This window comes from Falco biarmicus, chromosome 14 (genome assembly GCF_023638135.1).
Source record: "Falco biarmicus isolate bFalBia1 chromosome 14, bFalBia1.pri, whole genome shotgun sequence".
NCBI classification, from domain to species: domain Eukaryota; kingdom Metazoa; phylum Chordata; class Aves; order Falconiformes; family Falconidae; genus Falco; species Falco biarmicus.
In genome coordinates this window covers 14,361,675-14,386,737 of record NC_079301.1, presented here as the reverse complement: position 1 = coordinate 14,386,737, position 25,063 = coordinate 14,361,675, and the positions used below count along the sequence as shown (strand labels likewise).

At 39.1% G+C, this 25,063-nt stretch overlaps 1 protein-coding gene across 2 annotated transcripts in view; it reads right to left on the bottom strand.

The window, feature by feature from the left end:
• The window catches only part of AFF2 (ALF transcription elongation factor 2), a 351,165-nt gene that overhangs the window by 133,050 nt on the left and 193,052 nt on the right, over positions 1–25,063 (bottom strand). For both annotated transcript variants that reach the window (XM_056360134.1, XM_056360135.1), the window contains exons 5-7: positions 9,208–9,294; positions 6,507–6,543; positions 6,199–6,250 (exon numbers count right to left, since the gene is read on the bottom strand). In XM_056360134.1, coding sequence (XP_056216109.1) covers positions 6,199–6,250; positions 6,507–6,543; positions 9,208–9,294 — 176 coding nt within the window. The remainder of the gene's footprint in view (positions 1–6,198; positions 6,251–6,506; positions 6,544–9,207; positions 9,295–25,063) is intronic.

Genomic DNA, 25,063 nt, shown 5'->3' with positions numbered 1-25,063 from the left:
AGGTCAGAGTTAAGACGAAGGGGAGCATGGTGAGGTCCAAATTATGGTGGCCAAAAAGCCAAGCAAGAAGTTGGTTTATATGCATTTTATCAGCAAATGTGCAGCTCACGAAACAAATGGGTGGGAGAGGTACCAAGTGTGGTAGCTTCCTCTGCTCTATCCTAATTTACATTTTCAGTTTCACTGAGTACATTTGTTTTTCAAAATGAATGTTTGAAGTTCAGAAGTGATTCCATCCCACAGAAATGTAAATTGGGAGGTCGGTTTGAGACTGGCCTTAAGCCATGAAGGCACAACATATGCTGCTGCCTGTGGAAAAGCTCTTTAAATACAGGGAAACCTGTGACAGATTTGCAGTTGAACCAGTTTCCAAAATGGGAACTGATATGTAGTGGACAGGGAAATGCATCCCGAATTCAAACATGGTAATGCGTGTTGTTTACCTGCCTCTATTAATACCGACACCTCAATAGTTGCAGTTCAGTGGTTGCATACATTTGGCAGGGACACAGTAGTGCATCCTACTTGAGAACAAAGTATTTCAACTGCTACTCATTAGTTAGGGCAAATAAATGTTGAATTTTTAATGGGAGGTTATACTGTATCAGAGGAAATTCAAAATGGTTCAGTGCTCACTTGAGCTGCAATCAGCAGTGCCGGCAAGAATGCAGTTGGTTAGCTTGTTTCAGGCATTCTTAAAGGCAGTTACTATGTAAGTCTCCGATTGTCAAAAAAAATTACTCAACATTGATCAGCAAAATATAAGAGAATTAATTTAGTTCTGTTCCCACAATCTTTTAAACTGATTTATAAACATGTCAGGAGAAAGAGATCATGGAAAAGAATGTATTAGGAAATAACTTTATTTTGACAGGGAGGTTAAACTGTATGTGAGCCAGCTGAATAATGAAAACAAATTAAAAGTCTAATTTAGAAATTATTTTGAATAATGGGCTTATCTTCAAGGATACAGGGCTTTTAATTACGACATTGGATTTTAATGTTATTTCACAGCAGCTGAAATATTTTGCAAGTTTGCTCCTATAGGCAACTGTCCATAGGAAATGCTTGTATGGTTTATTCCCAGTTACTTAGTACTCTGCTCAAGAGGAAAAGCCTGCAGTAGTGAGGAACAGAGTAATACAATCTTGACTGCTCCAACCCCAAGAACTTATGAAGCAAAGGGATGCCAAGCAAAAGAGTAAATATGAAAGATGAATGGCATCTTATTAAAACAGACCCCTCTCTTTTCATTTGCTGTTTGTCCCTTTAATATGTTTCACTGGAGCTCTCTAAAGATTAATGGAGTTCCAATTACATGCCACTGTTGTTTCACTTATCATAATTTGTACATGGCAGTGCAAGTCCCTTGTATTCATGACTTTCCCAGTTTACCCAGAGGGAATATCTTTGGAACTTCCTACTTCTAACAAACAGGCAGTACTTAGTGTAATGATTAAAGCTGGCCACGCTCGCTAAGTGAAAATGAACGTATGCTATAAAAGAAAGCAGGCTATCAACACTGTGGGATCAATTGATGCTCTTATGCTTTAATATGATCAGTTAAAAACTGTAATTAGAAATACTAAAATTTCAGCTTCTTCAGGGTATTACACCTGGGCTGGATTGTTACTGGAACACAGATATAGAGTTGGATACATAAATAGAAAGATTCTTCCTATTCCAGTTGGAGGTGAATTTTACATTTTTGGTTTGTGTGACTGAACTGGAAATGATGCATCAACATTGAATAATTCCTTTCAAGGTTAAGAATTCATCAGTGCTTCTTGATTTGAACATTCTGAATAACAACGTTACTTGTTGTTGCATTATCCAATATACAATCCTTGGTGTAAAATCCTCTTGATGTCTGATTACTCTTCATAAGGACCTCACGCTGATTCATTTCAAACCGTGAATTACCTTTAATTCATAGCTTGAACATGCTGCCAAATTTTGTTTTCCATGCTCCCAGGTGGCTGTCCCTGACACAGTGGAGAACTTCCAAAAAACCATTAGATACTTATGAAAAGTAGTTAGATATCAAGAAGCACATTTCCATTTTCAAACAGGTTTCCATCAAGTATTACAATAATCTTTGGGACCAGAAAAGTACTGGCATTTACTGAAATATTTTCAGTGAAGTGAACTGTGAAGTGAAATCCTGGCCCAACTGAAATCAGTGGTGAGCGTCCTTTGAAAAATCTTTGCTGAAATATCACATAAAGAGTTTCAGCTGCTTGTTATGTTTTTGAGCCCACTGCATTTAGTTGCTCTCTAGCCCCCACACAGGTTGTGTATCATTAAGTATGATGGATAACAAAAACCTCTATAAAGATAAAACAAGTTGGTTTCGTCTGATCCATAAAAAATTGCTGCTCTAAGTTTTTTAATGGTTTCCGGTAGTTCACTGAGCCCATGTGAAGGGCCTTTTAATACTGTATTAATACAGTAAGTATAGGAAGTAATTTTATGACAGGGGAAGAATACCATTATGATTACATTCTTCTTTTTAGCTAGGCTTTTATGGAAACTACCCAAGACTACTCTGCAGTATGATTTTGAAACACAGGATGTGCTTGATTAAAAAGGTTCTGGGTATTTTCCAACTGGACAGAGGCCAAATGCTAACAACCAAAACAGAACAAAAGGACTGGATGTTTGAGGATGACATACTTGCAGTGGTAATTATATAACAGAAACCTACGTCGTGAGCGGAGTTCTTACCCTCAAATTCATGGAAGCTGACAGAAAATCCTTCTCAGAGCAATTGGTTGCACCTTATCTGTTCCTGCTTACTATGCTTCATAATAAACTAATCAGAGTAGACTGGCTGAAAACTGACTGCACGATACCCAATGGAGATTTACAGTGAATTTGAAATTAATAAAAAAAAAAAAAAAAAAAAAAAAAAAAAAAAAAGGAAGCCAAGTGTCATAGTTTTATATAGCCTGATTTCAGCTTTAAAAATTCACTATGGTATACACATACGCATGAGCATCAGTGTTCAAACTTTCATTTTCAAGATTTTTGAGTAGAAATTAGGATCTTATGTTAGTTACATGGACACATACTCATATACAACATCTCTGCAGAATTTAGAATTCCAGCTACTCTACTTTCTATTTTACCTGCTGCAAGGCATTTGGGGTTGGATTTCTCCAACACGTGGATGCAATAAAGTACATTGAAAAAGTAAAAAAAAGGATGCAATCCCTATTTCAGAAAACTTTACTTAGACAAGAAATCATGCACCTTGCATCTCCCTACAAAAGCAAGATGTTGGTCAATTAATCCACCTTACAGTATGTCACCTCTGTTCTTCCCCCTAAAAGCACACACCTGAAAGGTTATCTTGCAAACATTATACATCCCTTTGGTCTCATCTTCCATAATGCAAATGTTTCTACACCTGATTTCTGTAATGACACACAGGGAGGTTGGCTGCTGGAGCACAATACAACATAATGAAGGTAAACCATCTTTGTTCTGCATACATTGTTCAACTAGTCATGGTATAACTCAGCAATATGGTGAAGGCAAGCATATTACTACCAGTTCCTACGGGTTTCTAACAAAGCAAATGGCATCTGTAAGGCTGTCACTAGGACTAATGTAAATGAAAAATACAATTTAAGTTTCACTTGAATTGCACATAAACTTAATGTTGGGGAAATTCTAGAAACACGTCCAGGTTAAAAGGTCTCTGACAAAGCATACAGATGAACAAATGCAAATTCAGTCAGATTTGATCAAACTGAAATACAGACAAGAGATGCCATTGACAAAATATATAAGGAATTGGTGGGGGATACAGTTTTGAAGTCAAGAAGATCATTCCGTGTGGTTGACAGTGTAGCAACAAATGTTACAGGGGATAAGTTGGACTGTAATTCCACTCATACACTCCAATATCCCTGAAACTGACAATGTTAGAAAGATTAAATCCCTCTTAATACAACTGCAATCTGATAAATACTAGATTATTAAAATATACAATGACTGCAGGAGCTGTCAGTCTATCAGGGTTTATTTGGATTGTGCTATCCAGCTCCATTTGATACCATTACATCTTCCTGCCCCACTCTCTGCTTTAATTTCATTATGTCCCCAAATACTGTAATTCCCAGTGAAAGCAGTGGTAACTGCACACGCAGATCTAAAGAAACAAATTGGCCTCGTAATACCCAGTCTCACAGTGGACTGCCTCCTAACCTCCCAAAGCCCTATGGAAATTCTTAGAAGCTGCCTTAACAATTTTTCTGCAGTAAAAGAGAAAAAGTGATAGTAATGGGTTAGCTGATCTTCATTTGGAAGCTAAAAATAAAAGTAGCTTTATTGCAGCTCTGATCTCTCATGTGTAAAATCTATCACCTACCATAAGAAGGCAGTTCATTGCAGCAGAAATCTGATTGATAGTACTGGAACTTTAGATCAAGCAGCAGAACAGAGAGCAACTGGTTCATAAAATGTACTCAGTGTCTTCGGGTTTTATATCAGGCTTCCTATAGAGAGCTTTGGTCCCATTAAATGCACTATATACCACTGAGCTCTGAAGCACTGTTCTTTTGAAATTCAGCTTATAACTATAAACCATGATTGACAAGTCTATTACTGTTGGTTACAAACTATTGAAATATTGTATTTTATGGTATACTCACTAAAATATTTTTCACAGTGGAATCCAAATACACTTGCTTTAGGAGAAAAATAATTTTAAGATGTAATAATATTTTCTTACTTTTTTTTTTTTTTTTTTTTACTACAGAATGGGCTTGATGTTAGGTTTGGATCACTTAGTTGTTCTGAAACATGAATGCACTCATTCTATAACCAAGAACAGTGGGTATAGTTGGCTACATTCTTTAAAAAACCAAGCCATTACTAGATATCAAACAGCAAAAGGTAAAAACTAATTTGTTACTAAGTTTCATAAATAAATGCTATTCATGCAGATGAATCTATTTATCATTAGCATTCCTATCCAATTTTCATTCAATCTGAAGAGAAAAAACATTCAATTTTAAAATTGAATTATTTGTTTAACTATAATTTTGTAAAGCTTTACTCAGCAAACTTTATTTGAATGAGTACTTCCTTGACTTGAGTTTATGAGCAAATAACTGGACCTTCAGAGCCCGGTGAGTACATCAGTTGATTCAGAACCCACATCTAGTCTAGTCCTGCATTTCTTACATGGTCACAGACAAATCACTGATCTCCAACAAGTCCTTTCCTGTACACATACTTGCACTCAGAATCAATATATTTGAATTCATTTAAAAAAAAACATGTAGGTATCTCCACATTGATTTTTCTTTTCCTACAGGGATTTACTTAAACTGTGTCGACTAGATTAAGGGGAACCACTAGAATAATTTTGCAATCATTTTAAATGAACATATTGTATTTACATAAACATCAGTTAAGCTAGTGCAGTTCTCCATTCGGTAGTTTAAAATACTTGAAGACTAAAAAAAATATCAGCACTGAACTGAAATCAGACCCACACATTTTTGTAAGTATAAAAACAACAACCTACTTTTCAAAGTTATTATTTAATTCCTGTCTGTACATTACTTTGAGGTCCTGGGGTAAAAGTAAAAAAGCAGTCCAGTCTCCACTCACTGCTACATTATTGCAGTGAAGCACCAAAGAAAAATGGCTTAACACAACAGAGAATTATCTCTTCCACAATTTTCGACTGCCTTATTTATAGATAATCTGTGATTTTCAGCTGTTTCAAAGTATGAAACTCAAGACCAGCTTTTCAACACCAGCTAGTAGAATCATTCTGTGTGATGTGTTTTACTCTCTCTCGCTGTATGAGTGTTAAAATTCCTGCATCATCTGTTCATTGGGTTGCATTTTCTATTGTAAGAGGCTTAGCATCTGATGAGAGAAGCATAAAAGTGATTTAATTTTGGCAAGCTGTACAACTAAAATCAGCATTATTTCTGCTTAATAAACTCATCTTTCACACATACCTCTGTTAGCTAATGCTTAAAAAGAAGAAACAGTAATAAGCACTGAAAACATAAAACTGGTTTATGGCTAATTTTTAAGGACTACTGAGAACACCTGAACACCAGGACAACATTATGAGCAGAGCTAGATTTTAGTTACCTTTGGAGAAATAAGTTCATTCTTTATGATAAATTTGAAACAAGATTTAAAGCTGGAAATAATAATACTTACGACTTTTGTGGCACTGACTTAGTTGCAACTTTCCCTGCTGGATCACTCCACTCTGCAAACAAAGGAAACACATTTTCAAATGTCAAAAGATTACTGTAGAATTAGAATGCACCCAAAGCTGTCAGCCCATCTAATTATACTTGGTTTCACAACATGCCACAATGCATAACGTAATAAAAAATGGAACCGATCTGCTTTAGCACCAGAGAAATTAATTTTTTTAGGCTTTGTTTTAACGATCTTAAGCGGGGAAAAACCCCCAACAAAACCCAACTCTGAAGGTTAGGACTAGGATGGTAAAGACCTACTTTGTACATTGTATCCTGAGGTCAGATGTTGGGAGTCCTACAAAAAAGAACATACAAAATGTCAGCATTAGTTAAATAAAATGAAGAAGGTAAGATTGATTAAGGGCACTGGCATTACCCAAACAAGGAAGGAGATGCTACATGGAAGGAATCATGTGATTGTTAAGGCAGCACCAGTGACATAAGCTTAAAAAACATTAACTGTGGAGACAGAGCACCATTGAGGGACCCTTTCACAGTTCAGACAAGAGCTTGTCCTCAGCTGTTGTAAATCTACATACCCCTTTATGGAGGCACTGCACAGATTTATACCCACAGTGGTCCTAGACTTCTCCAGGCTTGGCCACGGCTGTGTGTATGAGCCACCTTGATGTACAATTTAGACTGCAGCATGAATGCAACTATGCATTAAATTCAGCACCACTGCCTTTCTGTTTCTGATCTCACTGCTTGGAAATACAGTAACCTTTTGTTGATAGTCAGTTTTTATTTGGACTGTGACACACAGGATTTGATAAAGACAGAGGAAGCAGATCTTCAGCTGATGGAAACTGGTCCAAATCCAATGAAATCAATGGAAGTACAATAACGTTAAACCAGCAAAGAATCTGGCTTGTAACACTAAGCATGCTAATGCTGGGATTCTTGCTGGCTCACAATAACTGAGCTGCTTCCTTAATGTCACAGTGTTTTCTTGCTTCGTTTTTCTCTAGGCTTTATAGTCCACAGCGACTGTAATCAGCTTTCCTTCCAAGCAGAGTTTGATCATTTGAAATTAAGGTGTTATTTACAACCTCATCTTACAGACAGGCACTACTTTGCTGGAAGTGTTAGTTCTGTAGGATGTTAAAGTCATTAAAGCCCTCACTGCACTTCCTCTTAGGGCATTATTAGTTCCTAATATTATACTGTGCTGTCAGTCAGTCCCTTGTGAAGTAAATCATGCCCTAAGAGTAAACATGGCACTTTAAATTTGAATGTCAAAGGGATAAATTGTTCTGATAAGTTCCGCCTTTTTTATCACACTTTTTTATACATGTTTCTCATGAGGATACATTTTCTTTTTTTTAATAGTTAAATAGAGAACTTCCAATAGTGCCCGTCTCTGGTTTATATAGCTACATTATGTCTAAGTACTATAATTTGGCTAGCTATAATTCATTTAATGTGATGTTCTGAGGAAAGATTTCTGTTGTATTTTTTAAAGTAAAACTAGCAAAATTGGAAACATTTATGTGTTTGCTTATTTCCTGAAATGCTAACTAAAACCAAAATATATATATAAAAAAATCTGATTTATATTTTGTATCAAAGTGGTATCAGGTCAAGAATTTTAGGACCAACATTTAACATGTCCATAAATTAACTTTGATGTTGATCTTAAAGGTTTCAAGTAAACTTAATAGAAAGAGAAAAACAACCCAAAAACTTCAGCTTCTCTGAACCTGTGCTTATACTGCTGCCAGTGGAGACAGAGGCAGTCTGCAGGACTTCAACCATTTTCTGTAGAGCCCATCAAAAACTGAGCCCTACATTAAGAGATAGTATAAATTTTAAAAATACTGCTTCCAGTGGGCAAGAACCTACTCTTACTGTATTCATAGAGGTCAGATTCCACTTTGACCTAAATGGGTTCAACTGCCTTTAACCCAATTTGCAATAAGAATTATACTCTTATGATTTCTGATGCTTAATGCTGCAGCTACAGTGACAATGGCAGTGCTAGAGCAGTAACAATCACATTCCATTAAAATAAGGTATTCTGGGCACTGGCTTTGTTTTTTTAGGAGCCACAGATACTGTTAATTTCATATGATTCCCAATTAAGTATGGCAGCTGCATTTCAGACGGCAATATCTGCCAAACAGATAAAATCAGCAAAGGAACACCACATTCTAGTTTCTAAAATAGGATATGATCACTTGAACCATAAAGTCAAGCAGTACCAGTTTTATAAGCTATTTTCCAAGGTCCCACCTTTAGAAAGAAACTTTTATGTAGCTCCATGTCAGACTGGTGTAGATTTCCCACCTTGGGGAAGTTCTCCCCTTCCCCACACACCATCAGCTCACAGTTGTTCAGGTCCCAGCAAAAGACACCTCTGGCAATAACTGCCCTGGGTATGAGCTCAATCTCTAACAGTGCTACCAGAGTCATAGCTAGAAGGCAACCACAGAATGTGGGCTAAAGGCATGTTCAAATCATGCAGCTTAAAGATTCACTGCACGTTAAGTGAACTGCAGGTACTCTCCAGGCACGGGCCTTCGACTGCATGCTTTTAACAAGGTGCTGAGGATTGCAATGCACAACTGCACGTGCCTTTGGAGTGTGCATGCAGGCAGATGCCATTGCACTGTTCAAACTTCATCATGCAATCAACTACTAAGTAGGGTAACCATTTCAAATGACCGTTTCATTGCACTGCACAAATAATAATGGAAGAAAAACAAATAAAATATATTGTACTTAATGTAGAAAGACTCTCACAACAGAGCTAAAGTTCCCTTTCCCTCCACTGTTAACTTCTGCAGCTTTTAAATAAGCAATCCTAATCATTCCAACAGTCTGATTGGGAATTTCCAATTAAAAATAGTATTAGAAATTTTTGTAAATTGAACCAATTACAAAAATAAACTCTCCAGCAAAGAACACTAAACAGAACAGGATGTTAATCAGGTCATTGGTAATAGCCTACTTGTACCTTGCTTGGGATAGAAAACTTGGTCTGTTCAGCCTTGCCAGGAGTGTGAATAGCAGTAAGAGGAGGAGGCCAGGAATGGGTCATCTCCTAAGGAAGAAAAAACACGCTTTTGAAAACAAATTTGTATACGTAAAGAAAGAAGAGAGAAAACGATGATCACATACTGTCTCCTGAGACTGGAGATGTAATTGCTTAAGGAAGCATCACCACTCATCCTTACATAGCAGATGAACACCTTAACTACCCAACAGGCAGCACTTCCCAGGAATGAGGGTGAGGACAGGTTTTATTCTTGAAAATTTTGACCATCTGTGCATTCATCAGGTGGCAGCTGACTCCACTCCATGGTCAGCCTGTTAAGCTGTATGAAGCCATCACAGGTACAGAACAAGGTTTTACCTGCAAAGCTCAAGTAGGAAGGGGGTCCCTCCTGTATCATATTGGATGCAACCCTATGGAGGATTGCATGGTGGTAAAATACAACCCTATTCAAGATTGCATAGTGACAAAATAAACCAGAGGCAGGTCCAGAAAAAGCTGGAGTGGCCTTGCAGCATGAATGCCTGGTGTAGAAGGGAATGGGAAAAGTGTCCTATGCACCAAAGCACCTTCTCGTAGCACTGGCCATAGGCACTTACTGTGGTATGTAACATCACAGCATCAGAAAACTACTGATTCCATTTTAAAATGAGGGACTGAGAGATTAGGTGATTTGCACAGGGTTACACAGAAAGCCTGTATTTAACTAGGAATTCCAAGTCTCTGGTGAAGAAGACCTGCCTATCAGACCATCTAAGCAAGTTGCCTATTTTCTGTATCACTGTATTAATTCATCACTTGTACACACATGTTCCAGCTATCCAGAAAGAAATCACCTGGGTGCCCGTGGCTATGCAACAGAAGCAGAAGTGGCAGCGCACACCCTGCTTTTTCATACCGAGGCCTACAACCACTGCCCCACCAAGCTCGGTGGGAGCCAACTGGGGCTTATGTTCAGAGCAGGGGGAAAAATATCAGTAAAATAGTGAAATTGCAGAAGTGTTGTTTTAGGCAGAGCTTGTAAATGCCCTTCTAATGAGTGTGTTTTATGCTAGATGCTGCTCCATTCTCTTTTATCTTTGTTTTTAAAATATTGAGCAAGGCATTAATACCTGTCTCTGACAATCCATTATATCTTTGTTTTGGTTTTTCTTCTTTGCCTACAAAGCTCAGAAAGGATTTTTTCTTGAGACAAAGGAGACAAAGAGCAAAAGAGGGTCTGATCTAGGAAATATTGCGTGCATACTCCTGACTGTAGCAACCTAAACTTCCCAGCTGCTATTTTGCACTGGTTGAGTCCAGGGCCAGTCACAACAAAGCTTATGAACACACAAGTTTCCATAGGTAACACAGCCACCGCTGCAAATGCTCCACCAAAAAACACCCAACATAATACAATTAATTAAAGAAAATATAACTGTTGTCAAAAGGCAATGTGGTCGGTGCATTTGGGCTAAAGACATCGCCTGGCTGCCTACAGCTGGATGCTAATGTACAATCCACTGAAGATACAGCCATCAGGTTTCAGGTCTCCAGTTGTCCCTCACAAATCATGTGTCATACAGTAGGTTAGGAGAGAGAAAGGCAAATTATGCACCATCGACCTCAGTCAACGGGACAGGTGGACACGTAAACTTCTCCCAGATTCCTGTTAGGCACTGGTATTTGATTGAAGCCCATCAAATTTCCATCCTTAGCAATGCTGCCATTGCAGCAAGGTCTGGCTGAGCCCCGCAAGAAACAGAGCCCAGGAACAACCACTATGCAGAGAAGCCCTCAGCAGGTCCTGGTGGAGGCAGGGCGACGGGGGTGGTCCAGCAGTTCAGCCCCACTGGGCTCTGCCACTCTGCTTCTGCCAGCGCAGCACAACATGGACATGTATGCAGCTCACCTAAAGGGCCACAGAGCCGCAGCCAGTGGAGCCTGGGGCCAAGCTTTGCCAGTTCCTAGTGCAGATGACCCAGCGACAGGGGAGGGTGCAGTTCTCTCTGCACTCCTGAAAGAGCTTTCAGGTTTCTGCCTGCGGAGTTCAGGGCCTGTTTTCACTGCACAAAGCCCAAACAGTGGTAATAAGGAGGAAAGAGGCAGCTCATGAACGGCTCATCCCTCCCGGTGGGTGAGGCTGCGGCAGCTCAGTGCAATGACAAGAAGTACACTATTATATTGCATTGATTGATTGACCTCTGCACAGAGGAAGGCAGAAAAAGACTTAAGCATCCAGTGAACTTTTCTGTGACATAATATAATCCAAATCCTGCATACTGCTGCCAAATCCTATGCCATCGAGGTTGCTTTGTGGCAAATCTCTTCATAGCAAAACAATGAAACAGAGACTGTATCACATAATTAAAAGAAGTACAGGCAGCCTAATTGAAGGCAGAAATGAAGCATATTCTAGAACTGCAATTATCAGCTTGACTTCAGTTTCCCTCTGCCCATGCATAAAAGGCTTGACAGAGAGCATTGGATTCACGGGAAGGTGATGCCAGCAAATATTTCAGAATATTCACTGTCAAAACGCATCTAGTGTCCACCGCGTACCAACTCCGCAGGCTGAAGTGTAAGCAGATCTTACCATCTCCCTGTTAGGGGACACCTGAACATGAAACAGTGACAAAGGGAAAAATTACTCTGCTATTATTTGAGGAAATTCCATTACAAGGTAAGAAATCCTGACTCCACTGAGGTCAGAGGCAAAAGCCAACTTCAGAGAGGTTAGGACTATCCAATCTACGTGTTTACAGAGTGACTTTGGAAACATCAAAGTCTATTACAGAGGTACAAACTATCTACATTTAAGTATTTGACTTCAATTATCACTGTAATAAAAATTATTGGATTGAAAATTCCAGATAGGATCACACATGCAGAACAACACATGTCTTTAAAGCTCAGTGTATAAACAAACACCGTGTGGAAGTGGTGAGGACATACATAGCTAATTAGAGAAACATACCTACATCTACCTACAGATAGATGCCACAGCACTGTTGACCAAAGAACCTTGAATGATCGTATTGAAAGTTTTGAATTTACTCATCTGAAGAATGTCACTTCAAAATGTACGGGCAGCAACCCTGCACCAACCACCACTCAGCTGCGTATTATACTCACACGGAGCACTACTGAGCTACAGAACTACATGCAAAACCGGCACTGCGCTGTTTTCAGCAACGGGTCAAAACCCCAACCCCACATCCTGCAGAGATCTGACTGTCCGCTTAACTCTCTCCCACTCTGTTCCTTAAGCACATGCTCATTACTTTGGAGAATCAGAAGAAAGGATGTCATTTGTTTAATCATCCACATGACTTCACCATTCTTTGCTATGCCCCAATTTCTTTTGGAGGTCCCTCATCTTTTAGTACTCGCTAAGCTCTATTTTGTTTAACCTGTGAGATCTGATATATCTACCTTCTAATATGTTATGACTATAAAGAACCACACAGGCAGTGTGTGTTGTGTATGCATCCATTAAGCTGTATATATAAACATCCTGGTTTGTAAATACCTGGGAAAGCAGGCAGGGAATTGCGTATTTTTTTTTTCCAGGAAAAGTTAAAAAACTTTAATCAATCCAAATTTGGAAGTATTTAGAAATTCCTGGAAGTAAAAATAATAAAACCGAGCATATGAAATGCTTTAAAGAGGAATTTAATGGAAACAAAGTAATCCCACAAAATTGAGTTAGGATTTATTTTCACATGGTTTGGACTTAAAATAATTCCAAAATCATGTTAACTGTTGGAGTGGGTAGATGACTGCTATGGAAGCATGCATTTTTTTTATAGACCTGGAGATTAAATGAGAAAGTAAACCTGCACAGTTTGTTGGCTTAAAAGTCACTGTGGTCCTCTGATGTAGTAACATCAAGCATCCTCCTTTCTGAAAATTATTTAAACATTGTTTTAATAGACTCCATGTGCTTTATTTATTAAAGCTAAGCACGCTCGTCTCTTCGACTAAGTTTGCTTCTTTCAGCTATAAAAGCCCTTAGGTAAGTAGCTAAGAAGGACACATGCAGACACGATCTAATGAATCACCAAAACTACAAATACTCCAAGCAAACTTTTTAAGGGCTGTGGAGGTATAAGGCCAAATCACAATTTAAATGGGAGGAAAGAACCGGGGATATGGGGCAGATGGTAAATAACTTTACAAAACCAGTTCCTAAAATTAATAGCTGCCTTCAAGATTTATTTCCTTTCTCTGTATTTCATTTTTCCATCATTTCCTTCTTGTTGAAAAGAAAGTTTGCAGTGTTTTTAAATATGGATAAAAGCACTGAGCCAGGCTCTAAGAGGTCATTATGGAAAAAAGCAGCTAGACTGTGTACTCTGGGTTCCTACTGAGGCAGCTTCCCTTCCTACAGTGCACTCTAAACTGCTTAGCCTGATCTAATTTGAAGTCTCCCAAGATATAGGGCTCATGCTACTTCCCTTGGGAGAATTGAGGGGAGACATGAGAACAGTCTTCAATTACAGAAAGAGCTGTTGCTAAAGGAGAGAATAATCTGTTTTCCAGTTTTATGGTGGATATGAACTTAAATTGCAGCCAGAAAGATTCCAGTTAGACATAAGAAAATGCTCTCTAATGGCAAAGACCATGCAGCACTGAAACAGATTGTTCAAAGAACTACACAGACTCCATCTTTGGAGAAACACACTTAGAAGAGATTAGCATGCATCAGTCAGGAATGGCTTAGGCGGGATTGATTCCTGCATTGGGACAGGGATGTGGAGTACACGATGAGATTTCTAAAACCCTTCCCAGCCCTTTTTCTTGTTCTGTAGTTTGACAGATCTCTGTTGGCCGAACTCTACCCTTACTGCCTCTCTTGTGGACAGCAGATCCGCAAAAAAGCAGCAGAAGAAAGCAACAATCCTGGTGTTTTTCTTCTGTGGCATTAGGGTCCACAAAGGCAGTTTCAGGACTGACACTTTGCCCACATCATTAGAAGGCAGCCAGAGGAGCAGGAGGAGGAGCAGCCCTGCATGAATTCCTAGCAATAAATGGAATCTGAGGCCACTGCTGTTAAAGAGACCTTATCTGTGGTATTGTCTGTCAACTGCCCTTCTCAGTCCTTTTAACTCTTAGCTAAATCTGTTGCTTTAAACTTTCTCCAGTTTTTGGTTACACAGTATGTTAAACTTGCATTCAGAAAAAAATTAATGTATGATGAATAGATGTTCTAAGGTTATTATAAGCTTCATGTTACAGCTGGTGCTAAGCAACCTACTGCCTTGATGGAATAAAGATAACTAAGTGATTTACCATTTATTAAAGACTCTATTAATGATTTATTAATGTTTTATTAACTATTTATCAATGCAACCTTAATAAAAAGCATGTCTTGTTTCACAGTGTCTTTCTGGTTTCTGCATTCATACAAACCTGATCAAACTCTCTCTGCTATGAAGCCAGTAATGCATGAGGGGCAGCCTCTTTTCATGTGTGTGATGCATACTGAATTAAAAACACATCTCAGCCCGTTTCATCACTGGGGAAAAGGCTAAGGAAAGAATGAATATATACATATATATATATATTTATACATGTACAAGCAAATGACACTAAAGCCTAAAGGAACACAAAGGCAATAAAGTTATGGGCTGTTTTTCATTCATATTCCTTATGAAGGAACAGAAAATTTGCCTGAGCAGTTGGGAGTATCCTGACCAGTAATCTGGCCTGCTTTATACTGAGCCAAAGGCTTCCTAAGGAAGGGGTTTTGATACATTGTCAGTATTGACAGGGACACTATAGATACATTCATGGATATGCATTTGCCATGTTTCAGTGCTCAAAAAAATTCTCAACACCAAAGGGATACCACACCGTTTTTTTCCTGTAAGGGACAGGAGGGGAATACTTCAGTGATGGCCTCAAAGAGAAAGGCAGTTTTCCTGGTATGAATGTTAAAGCAGCAACCTTTTTACTCATGCAAATGTTTTAGCAAATGTATTGCCAGTGGCTAGTGCCCAGTACATATTTTTGGAGGAACAATGCAGCAGCATTTGCAATGATGGCTTTGTCATACTAGAATTTATCTTGCTACTGTACCAAAAACTACTAGAAAGCCATTTGGAAATACAGTGCATGCACGCATGAGTTTCTTATTGAAAAGCAAGAGTTTGTTCTACAGAAAGCAACCATTTCCCTGACCATAATCTAAAACCACAGTGTTCACCTTGTGGGTTTTATCAATGACAACAAATAAGTTCCCTTTGCCCAAGTGGGGAATGGGAAGCATTTCATATCCTCCCATGGCAAATTAATATTCTTTTCCATATTAACAAGAAGGGGAAAGACAGGGAAGAAAAAAAAATGTATTCAGTGAAAATGAATGCAGAAATTGGTTTAGATGCCAATAGCAGTTGACTACAAACTTTACAAGATACATTTTCCTTTCCTCTTTTGTTAATATTTGGAAAGCCACAAAGAAAGTGATAGCAATATGGGCATTTTATTTTTCAGCTGAGTTTCTCAATACTGACTCTCATATACCTCACACTTTTCCATACATTTTCCTCACTGTAGCTTTTACAGCTAATAACACTCACATTCTTTGCTTAGAGCATTTAAAAGACAATAAAAAAATAGCAAATCATGATTGATGTACTTATTGCTCTAACCAATCTTGTGCATGTGAAGAAAAACAATGCCCCATTACAGTGAGAAGGTATCTCAGCTCAAGAGGCTGTTTTAGGGGGAAAAGTAATGATGTTATACCACATGAACCCACCACCAGGTTCCAATTTAACAAGTCCAACACAATCCTAAAAGTAACCACAGCCTATATAATAGTGCGTCAACACTGTCAAATGATTTAGCGCCATGCTGGGTCCTGGGCGCCAAATGGTCCATGCTGTGCATATAATAGTTCATTCCCAAGGCTCCTCTGTGAAACAGGTTGGTTACTTCTCCCCAAAGTGAATCAGGATAATTTTCTTCAAGGTCCACCTCAGGAAGATTATGTGGTCAAAAACCATCCTGAGTGTGAAGGCCAGTCCTTCAATTCAATCCCAAGTATGTTTTGTGGCCTCGAGCAGCTCCTCAAACATTCTTGGTATTTTCAGGAACATGCAGCACAACTCCCTAAGTGTCCTACTATAGAAACATCATTATGGCGAACTGCAACAAAACAAGAGCTGTATCCTTACTCTTGCCAGGTTTAGGCTATCTGTATGAGTAAAGTGCAGGAAGGACACGGGGGGGGTGTGGGTGTGTGTGTGTCTCACAACATAATCGGTGAGGTAGAATCGCACAGTGTAAAAAATGAAACAGGACCTTAAACAAAGCACATGGGAGAGCTCTCTTGACAAGTCTTATGCAACGAGACAAAATTAAGAGTTCTGTGGAAAAAGGAGGCCTAAGAAATGAACTCAAAGGTAGATGCATCCTGCATGTATGATTGCTTCCCTGGCCCACACTGTCTGTCTTAGACCACTCTCTAAGCTTTCTAGTGAAAGTCCAGGAGATAAACAGGACCCAGGGTTGTCTCCGTGACATTCCATGAGCCTTCAGAGTCCAAAGACAGGTATGTACTGACCAGGAATAGTGACACTGAGGTAACTCCACTTCCCATCCAAGAGAGGCAAGAGGCATCTTGTCTACTTGCAGAGTATCTGGGGTTTGTTAAAGATAGGCCGTAATGGCTGCAGGCAAGGAGAGGATGAATAAAGCTTTGAACTTTTGCCAAGCACATGTGAGATACTGGGTCACGTGAGGTATGCATACCTCTATATAGCTGTTCTTCTGCACTGACCTACTGATGGGTCAGGAACATGGAACTGCCAGAATGGGTCAGACGTGAGGTCCCACTCACCTGGGATGCTGGCAGGCAGTGGTGGGTGCTGTGTCTTTCACAGAGCACACACTTCAAGAACACCAGAGCACCCATGAGGGTAAAAATCCTGATCCTCCATACTTACTAATTCTCAGCCATGCTGAGATCCTATCTAATACTGCATCCCAAATTGGATATTCAAGTAACACCAGCTAACACCAGTTTCAGAGTCCTAAAAGTTAAGGATAAATATCCAGGTGCTTGCAGTCACATGTATTAAACCCACTTCCAGAAAGCTAGGCATTCTTCATCTGTCACTCTTGGTATCTAAACTAGTGACTTCGTTGTCCAATACACAGCACCAGAGTCTTGCTGTAGACAGTATGGCCAATGCAATACCTCCCATTCTTGGCAGCTTCTCATCCCCACTGAGATGCACAGCCATATCCCATTGATTTTATTTATTCAGAATGATACTTGTTGGTAACCATCTCCAGCGATGGCACATCTAATTTTCATGAGGGCCCCAAGAGATTGGAAGTATGCATTGAACTGTTAAATACAACATAACATCCTGGCAGTACAACAGTATAATATAAACAAAGGCACAATAAGTAATAAAAAGCTAATTCTTTCAAAAGTTACTAATACCAACATATAATTTCATCTCTGCAATTTAAAAAACATTGGCAACATTTCCCCAAGTAAATAAGCAACTGTGTTTTGAAACTATTCACTGCTGGCACTTGTTTAAGGGAATCTGGTAATTTGTTCCATCCATCCTGAGCTTCACAAGCAAAAAAGCATGTCTTGAATCGTCTGTTTTCTTCTCTGAAATTTAGGGTTCGCAACAAGAGGAGAGCAGAACTATAATTTAGAGTTACAAAACAAGACTGCACCTACCCTGAGGCACTCCACTGTGCACATTTATACAATACATTACACCATCTCCTTTACATTGCCAGATGTAATCAATTCCTGTTTGTTGTTTGTTGGTTGGTTTTTTTTCATACAAAATACAACAGTGAATTATGTAGTCACATGACAAGACCTTATCCATGTAATTTATTACAAAATGCATTTAATTTCTGGAGCCACTTATACCAATGTAGTGAAAAAATAAAATATCCAAATTCAGTATCAGGCAAAATTAAATGACTAAACTACAAAACTTCTCTTTCTGTAGGCTTAGCATAGAAACTGTTTAAGTTTTACATTGTGCACTAAGTTTTAGACCCATGTAACCAGTTTACAACCCACATCCTGACAATATGATGAAACAGAGTCTAAAAATCATCAGGAATTTGGAGGCATCAACTTGCGCTAGAAGACTCCAGCTTTAGTCTTAAAACAGGAGCATCAATTATCTGAAATAGCATATGGGGGAAATTAAAAAAGCAGGTTAAGCAACTTATTTGAGTTTAAAGCTGAATTCCTTTGCGTAAGCCATGATTTGCTTTCATTAAAATTGGACTCCAAGTTGTTAGTCATCAAATACAAAGAAATGAAGCTACCACACACTGCTGTACAATACACATTGAAATCTTTCACAAAAGCTGTTTTTTTGGCCTTCAAAACCAAGATTCTGCCAGATCTCTTTTATTCTGCTTACCACACAAGCAGTATTGCAGCATGGGTTTTCCTGAGTGGGTGTGCCAGGGCAGCATTTCTTTTTAATGTTGCGTGTTTCCCTCTTACATGGTCTCATCAACACCTCAGCTGTAATGCCATTAAAACAGTGGTCTGAGGCTGAAGTGAAGACACCGTGAATACCTAGAAAAGCTCAAACCTGCTCTTACAGAAGCTGTCCCTTTTCACCAGTTCCTTCTCTTCATCTATGTGCTTTCCCTACCATGTGTTCCAGTTGAAAACTTGCTTCTCCCTCAGTGTGTGAGGAATGCAGTCTCCCCTACAGAGTATGATTATCTTCCCAGTGCCTGCATCAGAGACTATGAATGCTTTGAGGGCAAAGACTGTCTCATTTTTTGTCTTATGCAATGCCTGGGGCAGTGGTGGAACTTCTGAATATTGGCTGGAAATCAGGAACAGTGAATATTGGCTGAAAAATTGTGGGCGGACAACATAACCAGGTTGAACAGCATTCAGCGAGTCCTGGATGGACAGCAAACTTCAAATTGAAGCCTGATCATTGGATCCTCTAATTTGGCACCCTGTTTTTTTGTAAGGTTAAAAGCTTAGCATGTTTGCCAAAAAATATACTATGGGTTCTGGCCTGTAACAGAGAGGTAGAGTCTTTGCCACCTCTCACACTCAATCCTTTAATTCTCTTCTCTTACAGAAAGACCTAAGCAGCCACCTGAAACCCTATCATGTGACCTGGAATTTATTATAGTAATTTTAGCCTTTGGAAAAGAACAAACATTTCAGTCTGGATTTCCTTTTCCTCACTTGTGCCTTGAAGCAGGTCTGTTCCTGCATCTGTGTGTCCTGTAAATCATGCCAACACTCCCCTTTGATCCACTCCTGCTAAGTTAACAGGTGTAGAAAAAAATGTATGTATGTATAGAAGATGTTTTGATACAACATACACTTTTTTGGCATGTCAGCCTTACCCAAATAAGCCAGCTTAAAGAGTAAAGAAAACTGAAGCCAAAACATGCTGAGGTCTTTTTTGATCTCCATTAAGGTATGGAGGCTTCAGAATATTTCTGGTAGACAGATTCCCACTGTCACACGCATGTATTTGATTCCTCATTTCCCAGCTTGTTTTTTCTTACAAAGGTAATCCGTCTGAGGTTGGAAACATTACATACTCAGAACTGCCACTAAGACGTATGACAGCTGAGGTTGCTTGGTCCCACACAGAGTGGTCCTAAGGTCTGAAATCAGCAAGTTCAGACTATACAGCAGATTAATATATTCTCCTTCTATGCCTGCGTTTTTTAAACCCTTCTGACATCAAACTACACTGAAATAAACTAACTCCTAAAAACAGGGCTGAAAAATGGCAAAGTCCATAACCTTCCTGTCTCCAAACACTACACTACTGTTTTTTTCCCACAGGAAAACTACTGGATAGGACTCAAAAGCCACAGCTCTACAATGCAGTAAATTTGGTGCCCCAGCATTTAAAAATTATATATCTACATTACTAGACGATGACATGCATTGTCTTTGTTGCTTCTAGATGGCCAAAAAGGAATAGCAAACTGTTCATTAGTAATAGTTTATCAGGGGTCGTATGAGCAATCTGGAAAAAACTTGGAGCAAGCCCAGGAAAAGACCACCCAGTAGACCCATGGTTGCTAGTTAGCTCTAAGCAGCCAGTGCTATTTGCAACTCCAGCTGGTGTCAAACACTGACAATTGCCAGTTATCATACAAGGACAAACTGGAATAAACCTGCCAAAGCATACTTTTTTTTTTTTTTTTTTTTTTTTTTAAGCACAAAGTGCAATGTATTGTCATGTTCAAGCAATTACCAAAAGGAGTTGTTGATCTGGAGAGATACAAAGGCTAGATGCAGTAACACGGCATTTATTTTGAAGGGTAACTTGTGTTGTGAGACACTACAAAATGACAATGCTGCTGCAAAGGAGACAGAATGATACATTTAGTCAAATTCTCAGTCTAAGCCTTTTCAAAGAGCACAAGCAGTTAGTGTAACATTCCTTAGGGTTCCTGTATCTTTTCAAACATGATAGCTTTCTTGTAGTTTACACTTACCATATTAAGAAAAATGGTAATGAGGAGATCATGACAACTTCTTTTAAAAGCAACAATGACTCAATTGCCAAGGAAAAAAAAAAATAGTGTTAACTATTTTCATGAAAAGAAGCCTCCAGTGAACACCTCACTGCTGAAGCTGTGTTCTTTGTTTTTGTCTGAACTCCGAAATGACAAGGGGCTGCTCTTAAAAAATCTGAGCACCAGTTTTCATTTGATTGGTACAAAGCACCTTTTTCAGATAAACTAGCAACTCAGACCTCTTACTGAAAAGACTGGGGGCTCAAGAGGTCAGAAATGATAAAATGCTGGAATAAGCGGGAAGGGATTAATTGGCTTGATTAAAAAAAAAAAAAAATCACTACTGGGAAGGTTCTCCTAAAAACCAAAGACCAAGGGTTTTTTTCTGAGGCTCAGAAGAATATTTTTAAAGGTTAGTGTACTTTGGGGTACACAAACAACATATTCTTTAACAGCATATACTCATGGCAAAGAAATTAATAGACTACAAAGCCCAAAGGGGCCTTTGACACTCAGAGCTTGTGCAATAAATTCCATCAGAGGATCTCAAAGCATTCCTCACAAGAGATCAGTACCCACCATTTTCCAGCTTGGCTCCATAGACGAAATTTGGTCCATGCCTTAAATCACCCACTCAGCCAAGAGCAAATACAATGAACACTACCCTGCCCTCTTTTTCTTTTTTCCCATTAGCAACTCATGCAAGACTCCTAAGTTCATGTATGACCATGTTGCTCCTGTTTCACTCTGCAAAGTACTAGTACATATTATTTCCACCTCCCCCCCCCCCCCCCCCCCCCCCCCCCCCGCAGTATATTTGCTTAGATATTGGACAGAAGTTTTGGAATACAGGAAATACCTAAAGAGCTGTAAACTGTGGAGAAGAGGGTTTCTAGTGACACCCACAGCAGAGTGCTCGCCTTCGGAGCCCTGGAAGGCAATACAGTAACACTAACAGCAGGCAGAATAAATAGTGCATGCAGAATGTTGAACAAACATAAATCTGAGCACTTAGGTCTGAACTTCAGATTCATGTCTGTAGTCAGTTTTTATCTCTTGCCTCTGAACAACACCTCAATGACTTCAACTAATAAAACCATTTTCCTTTCTAATGCTACAGCCTGACATTTTCTTCAGCTGACTTCTGAAAGGCTGGGTGCCTGTATGACTGCTTTTAAATCAAACAGAAATGTGAGAAATGGGGAGGGGGGGGGGGGGGGAAGAAAAAAGAAAGAAAAAGTAAAAAGATTAAAAAAAAAAAAAAGTAAAGCATTCTGGTCAGCTTTTCTAGCTATCCAAAGAAATTGTTACACAGCTGACATAAATCAACATGGCAGGATCTACAGGCTAATTAAACAAATGTGACAATTTTACTGTGACAATTTGAAAACGCTCAAAAGTGCCTCCCATCCACAGTGTGCATTCTTCTCAAATGTGTATTAAAACCCATGTACTGTATTAAGATATTGAAAGGAACTTACATATTCAATAAAAACCCACAATTATAAGCACAATTTGAAATATATGGCTAAAATAGATTGGAAGTTCATGAGGTTTCTCAGAACATTAAATTCAATGACACGCTTTCTTTAAAGAAATGTTAGAAATTCTGTACAGAAATGGATAAGCCACAGTATGTAGTGTAATTTTACATATCTGAATGAGCCTTGCTTTTGCACAATTATAACACGAATAATTCCAGCTGAGGACTGCAATGCATTTTGCTAGCAACTAATTTAACTTCACAGCGCGATGGCAGTGTGGGTGAGGTTCTATTCTCCTGTTTCATAGAAGGAGACACCGTGGAGCAAAGTGGCATCTTGGGGTTATAGAGGAAGATTAAAGGTAGGACATTTTATCTGAGTCTATGTATTCAAACATTTATTGAGAGGATGTTCAAAGAGATGGGAAGATGGACCATATCAGTCTTCTACTGGCAGGTATGAAGTGGTGTATTCTGAAGACTTTGACAGCTGAAACAATCGCCACAGGTAAGAAGGAAGAAACCTTCAGAAAGAGCTCCACTGACTGTGCCGCATGACACTATTAAAGCCTATAGATCAATGGCAAGTAGCAAAGACATAAATTGCTCCCCCCAGAAAGGCAGCTTCCAGTACTATTTTCCCTACAGAATGTGGAGTAACTTGAACTTAGGACAGACGGTGACTGTTGCCTTCCCATGTTAGGCTGCTTTCACAAACCCCATGAGGCTGGCAAGGTTGGTAACATGTAACCATATGACTCCTCCAAAGGGAAAGTCCACCTGCTCATGCAGGGGGTGTTTGAGAAAGACATAATTCTTGATCTGTAACTCAGGTGGTATCTGCATTCTTGCCTTACGAAGCAGAGATTAGGAGTGACCTGAGTTAAATTTAGACTGCAGTACATGAGTAAAATGGCAACAAATATTCCTGATACCGGCTGTAACAGAACATTTCCACCCATTTCCTCTGAGAGAAACAATGAGATCCAAAGTTCTAACTTCAGGTTTACTCCAGGTGTCACCTTTGTCCTGTTTTCTTTACTTTCCTTCTAAGAGCACAAGAGCAGTGAAGCATCAAAGTTTGCGACATGGTAGTTGTAGTTAAAGCAGTGAAACTGAGCATGCCTCAAGTATCTGGCCCCTCGGTCCATTTTCCTTCATTTCTCTAGTTCTTTCCTCACATGCATTGTTTCAACCATCAACCAATTTTTTGGTAGGTTTTCATTGTCATGGCCAGCTGAAACTTCAGAGGAGAATTTCAAAGAGGAAGGTTCTTGAAACTCTTTCTGAAGATTCATTTAGTTACATCTTCCAGCCCTGCCTTCCCTTGGACACTGCAAGCCTGCCCAGCCTTTTCCTAGCTGTTTCTCTTGACTAACCACATATGGCCAACCTCCCTTCATGGGCCCCACCAGCTTCTTCAGCAGTGCTGACTGATGGGGATGCTTCCTACCAGGACTTAAAACCCACAACGCCTGCCCCTCAGGGCCGAAGGGATGGACCCCTTCCCTTTTGTGAAATAAAGAGCCACAGAAGATGCTACAGACTTTGTAATTTCAAACTAGAATTGTTTCTAAAGCATGCATCTATTTCAGAAAACATAACTCGATTTTAATGTTTTCAATGTCTTCATTCAGTGCCTAAAGCAATTTGTTATGTAGAGTACACATTATTAATCTACTTAAATGAAAGGTAACACTGCTAGCAGTTTAAACACTCAATGCCCATATTTAACCATGTTTCATTTTGACAGGACAAGATGAAATAACAGAAATGATTAATCTGAGACCAGAGGAATATTCTACTACCTATATTTCAAAATAGGACTACATATTTTTTTTGTTTAACACTTTGGCAGTAATGTGTCAGTGGAGTATAGGAGCTTCAGACGGCTTTTCTGCTTGACCGCACTGCATACTGTGCCAGTAGTTGTTACTGGTCATTTTGGAATTGGCAGCAGTACTCCAGGACAGGCACACAACAGGCTCTGAAGTACTTAATCATGGTTTTACACAATAAATTCATGCAGCCCACAAGGTCCTTAACGGACACCTGGTACAGCTACAGTCAAACACTGTAACTGTACAAGTGTTTTTCTGTCAAGTCCAGCACTTGGGGCCTTTTTTCATTCATCGGAGGATACAAAAGGTCAGAGTTGATCTGACATCCCAGATTCTTTGGGTCCATTTTCTCTCGCACTTTCACTGAAACACAAGTCTTTATTTACAATGATGAAAAGGGTTGGGTAGTCAGGTCCCATGGGTCTGCAAATCTGGAGTAGGAATCTAAGTTTTATGATAATCTCGACTCAATTACAAGACCTCATCAATTCATTTTCCCACATTTATGTCCCTCTCACTTCCAGTTATTTCTGGAACCACGAAACTTAGAGGTCTTTGAAAAAGTAGTATATGAAGTGACCAAAACTTGTAAGTGCTGCAGAGGGTGAACCTGACCTTCTGCAGAAGCTGCAAAACTTAGTATCTTCTCCTCCAAGACAATGACTTTGCTTAAATTACTTTTGTTTGAACTGGCTTTTAAAGAATTATTTTGTATATACTCATGAAGTATCATTATTTTTATCATAAAAGGGTACTGAATCAGAGTGAGGATGCCGAGGTTGTAACATGTTGCAATACATAGTGGATCATTTCTGAGGTGACTATCAATGAGGAAAAGGAACAAAATGTGGTTGTTTTGATGCAAAAGAGATGCTGAAGAGGTTGGAAAAAAGATAAGAATTAACACTTTTTCATTTAGTCATCCATTTCTCATGAGAGTGCTTTCAATCTCTTCAGGAGCAGTAATATATGTCCAAACTCTTGTGATGTCAGCTTA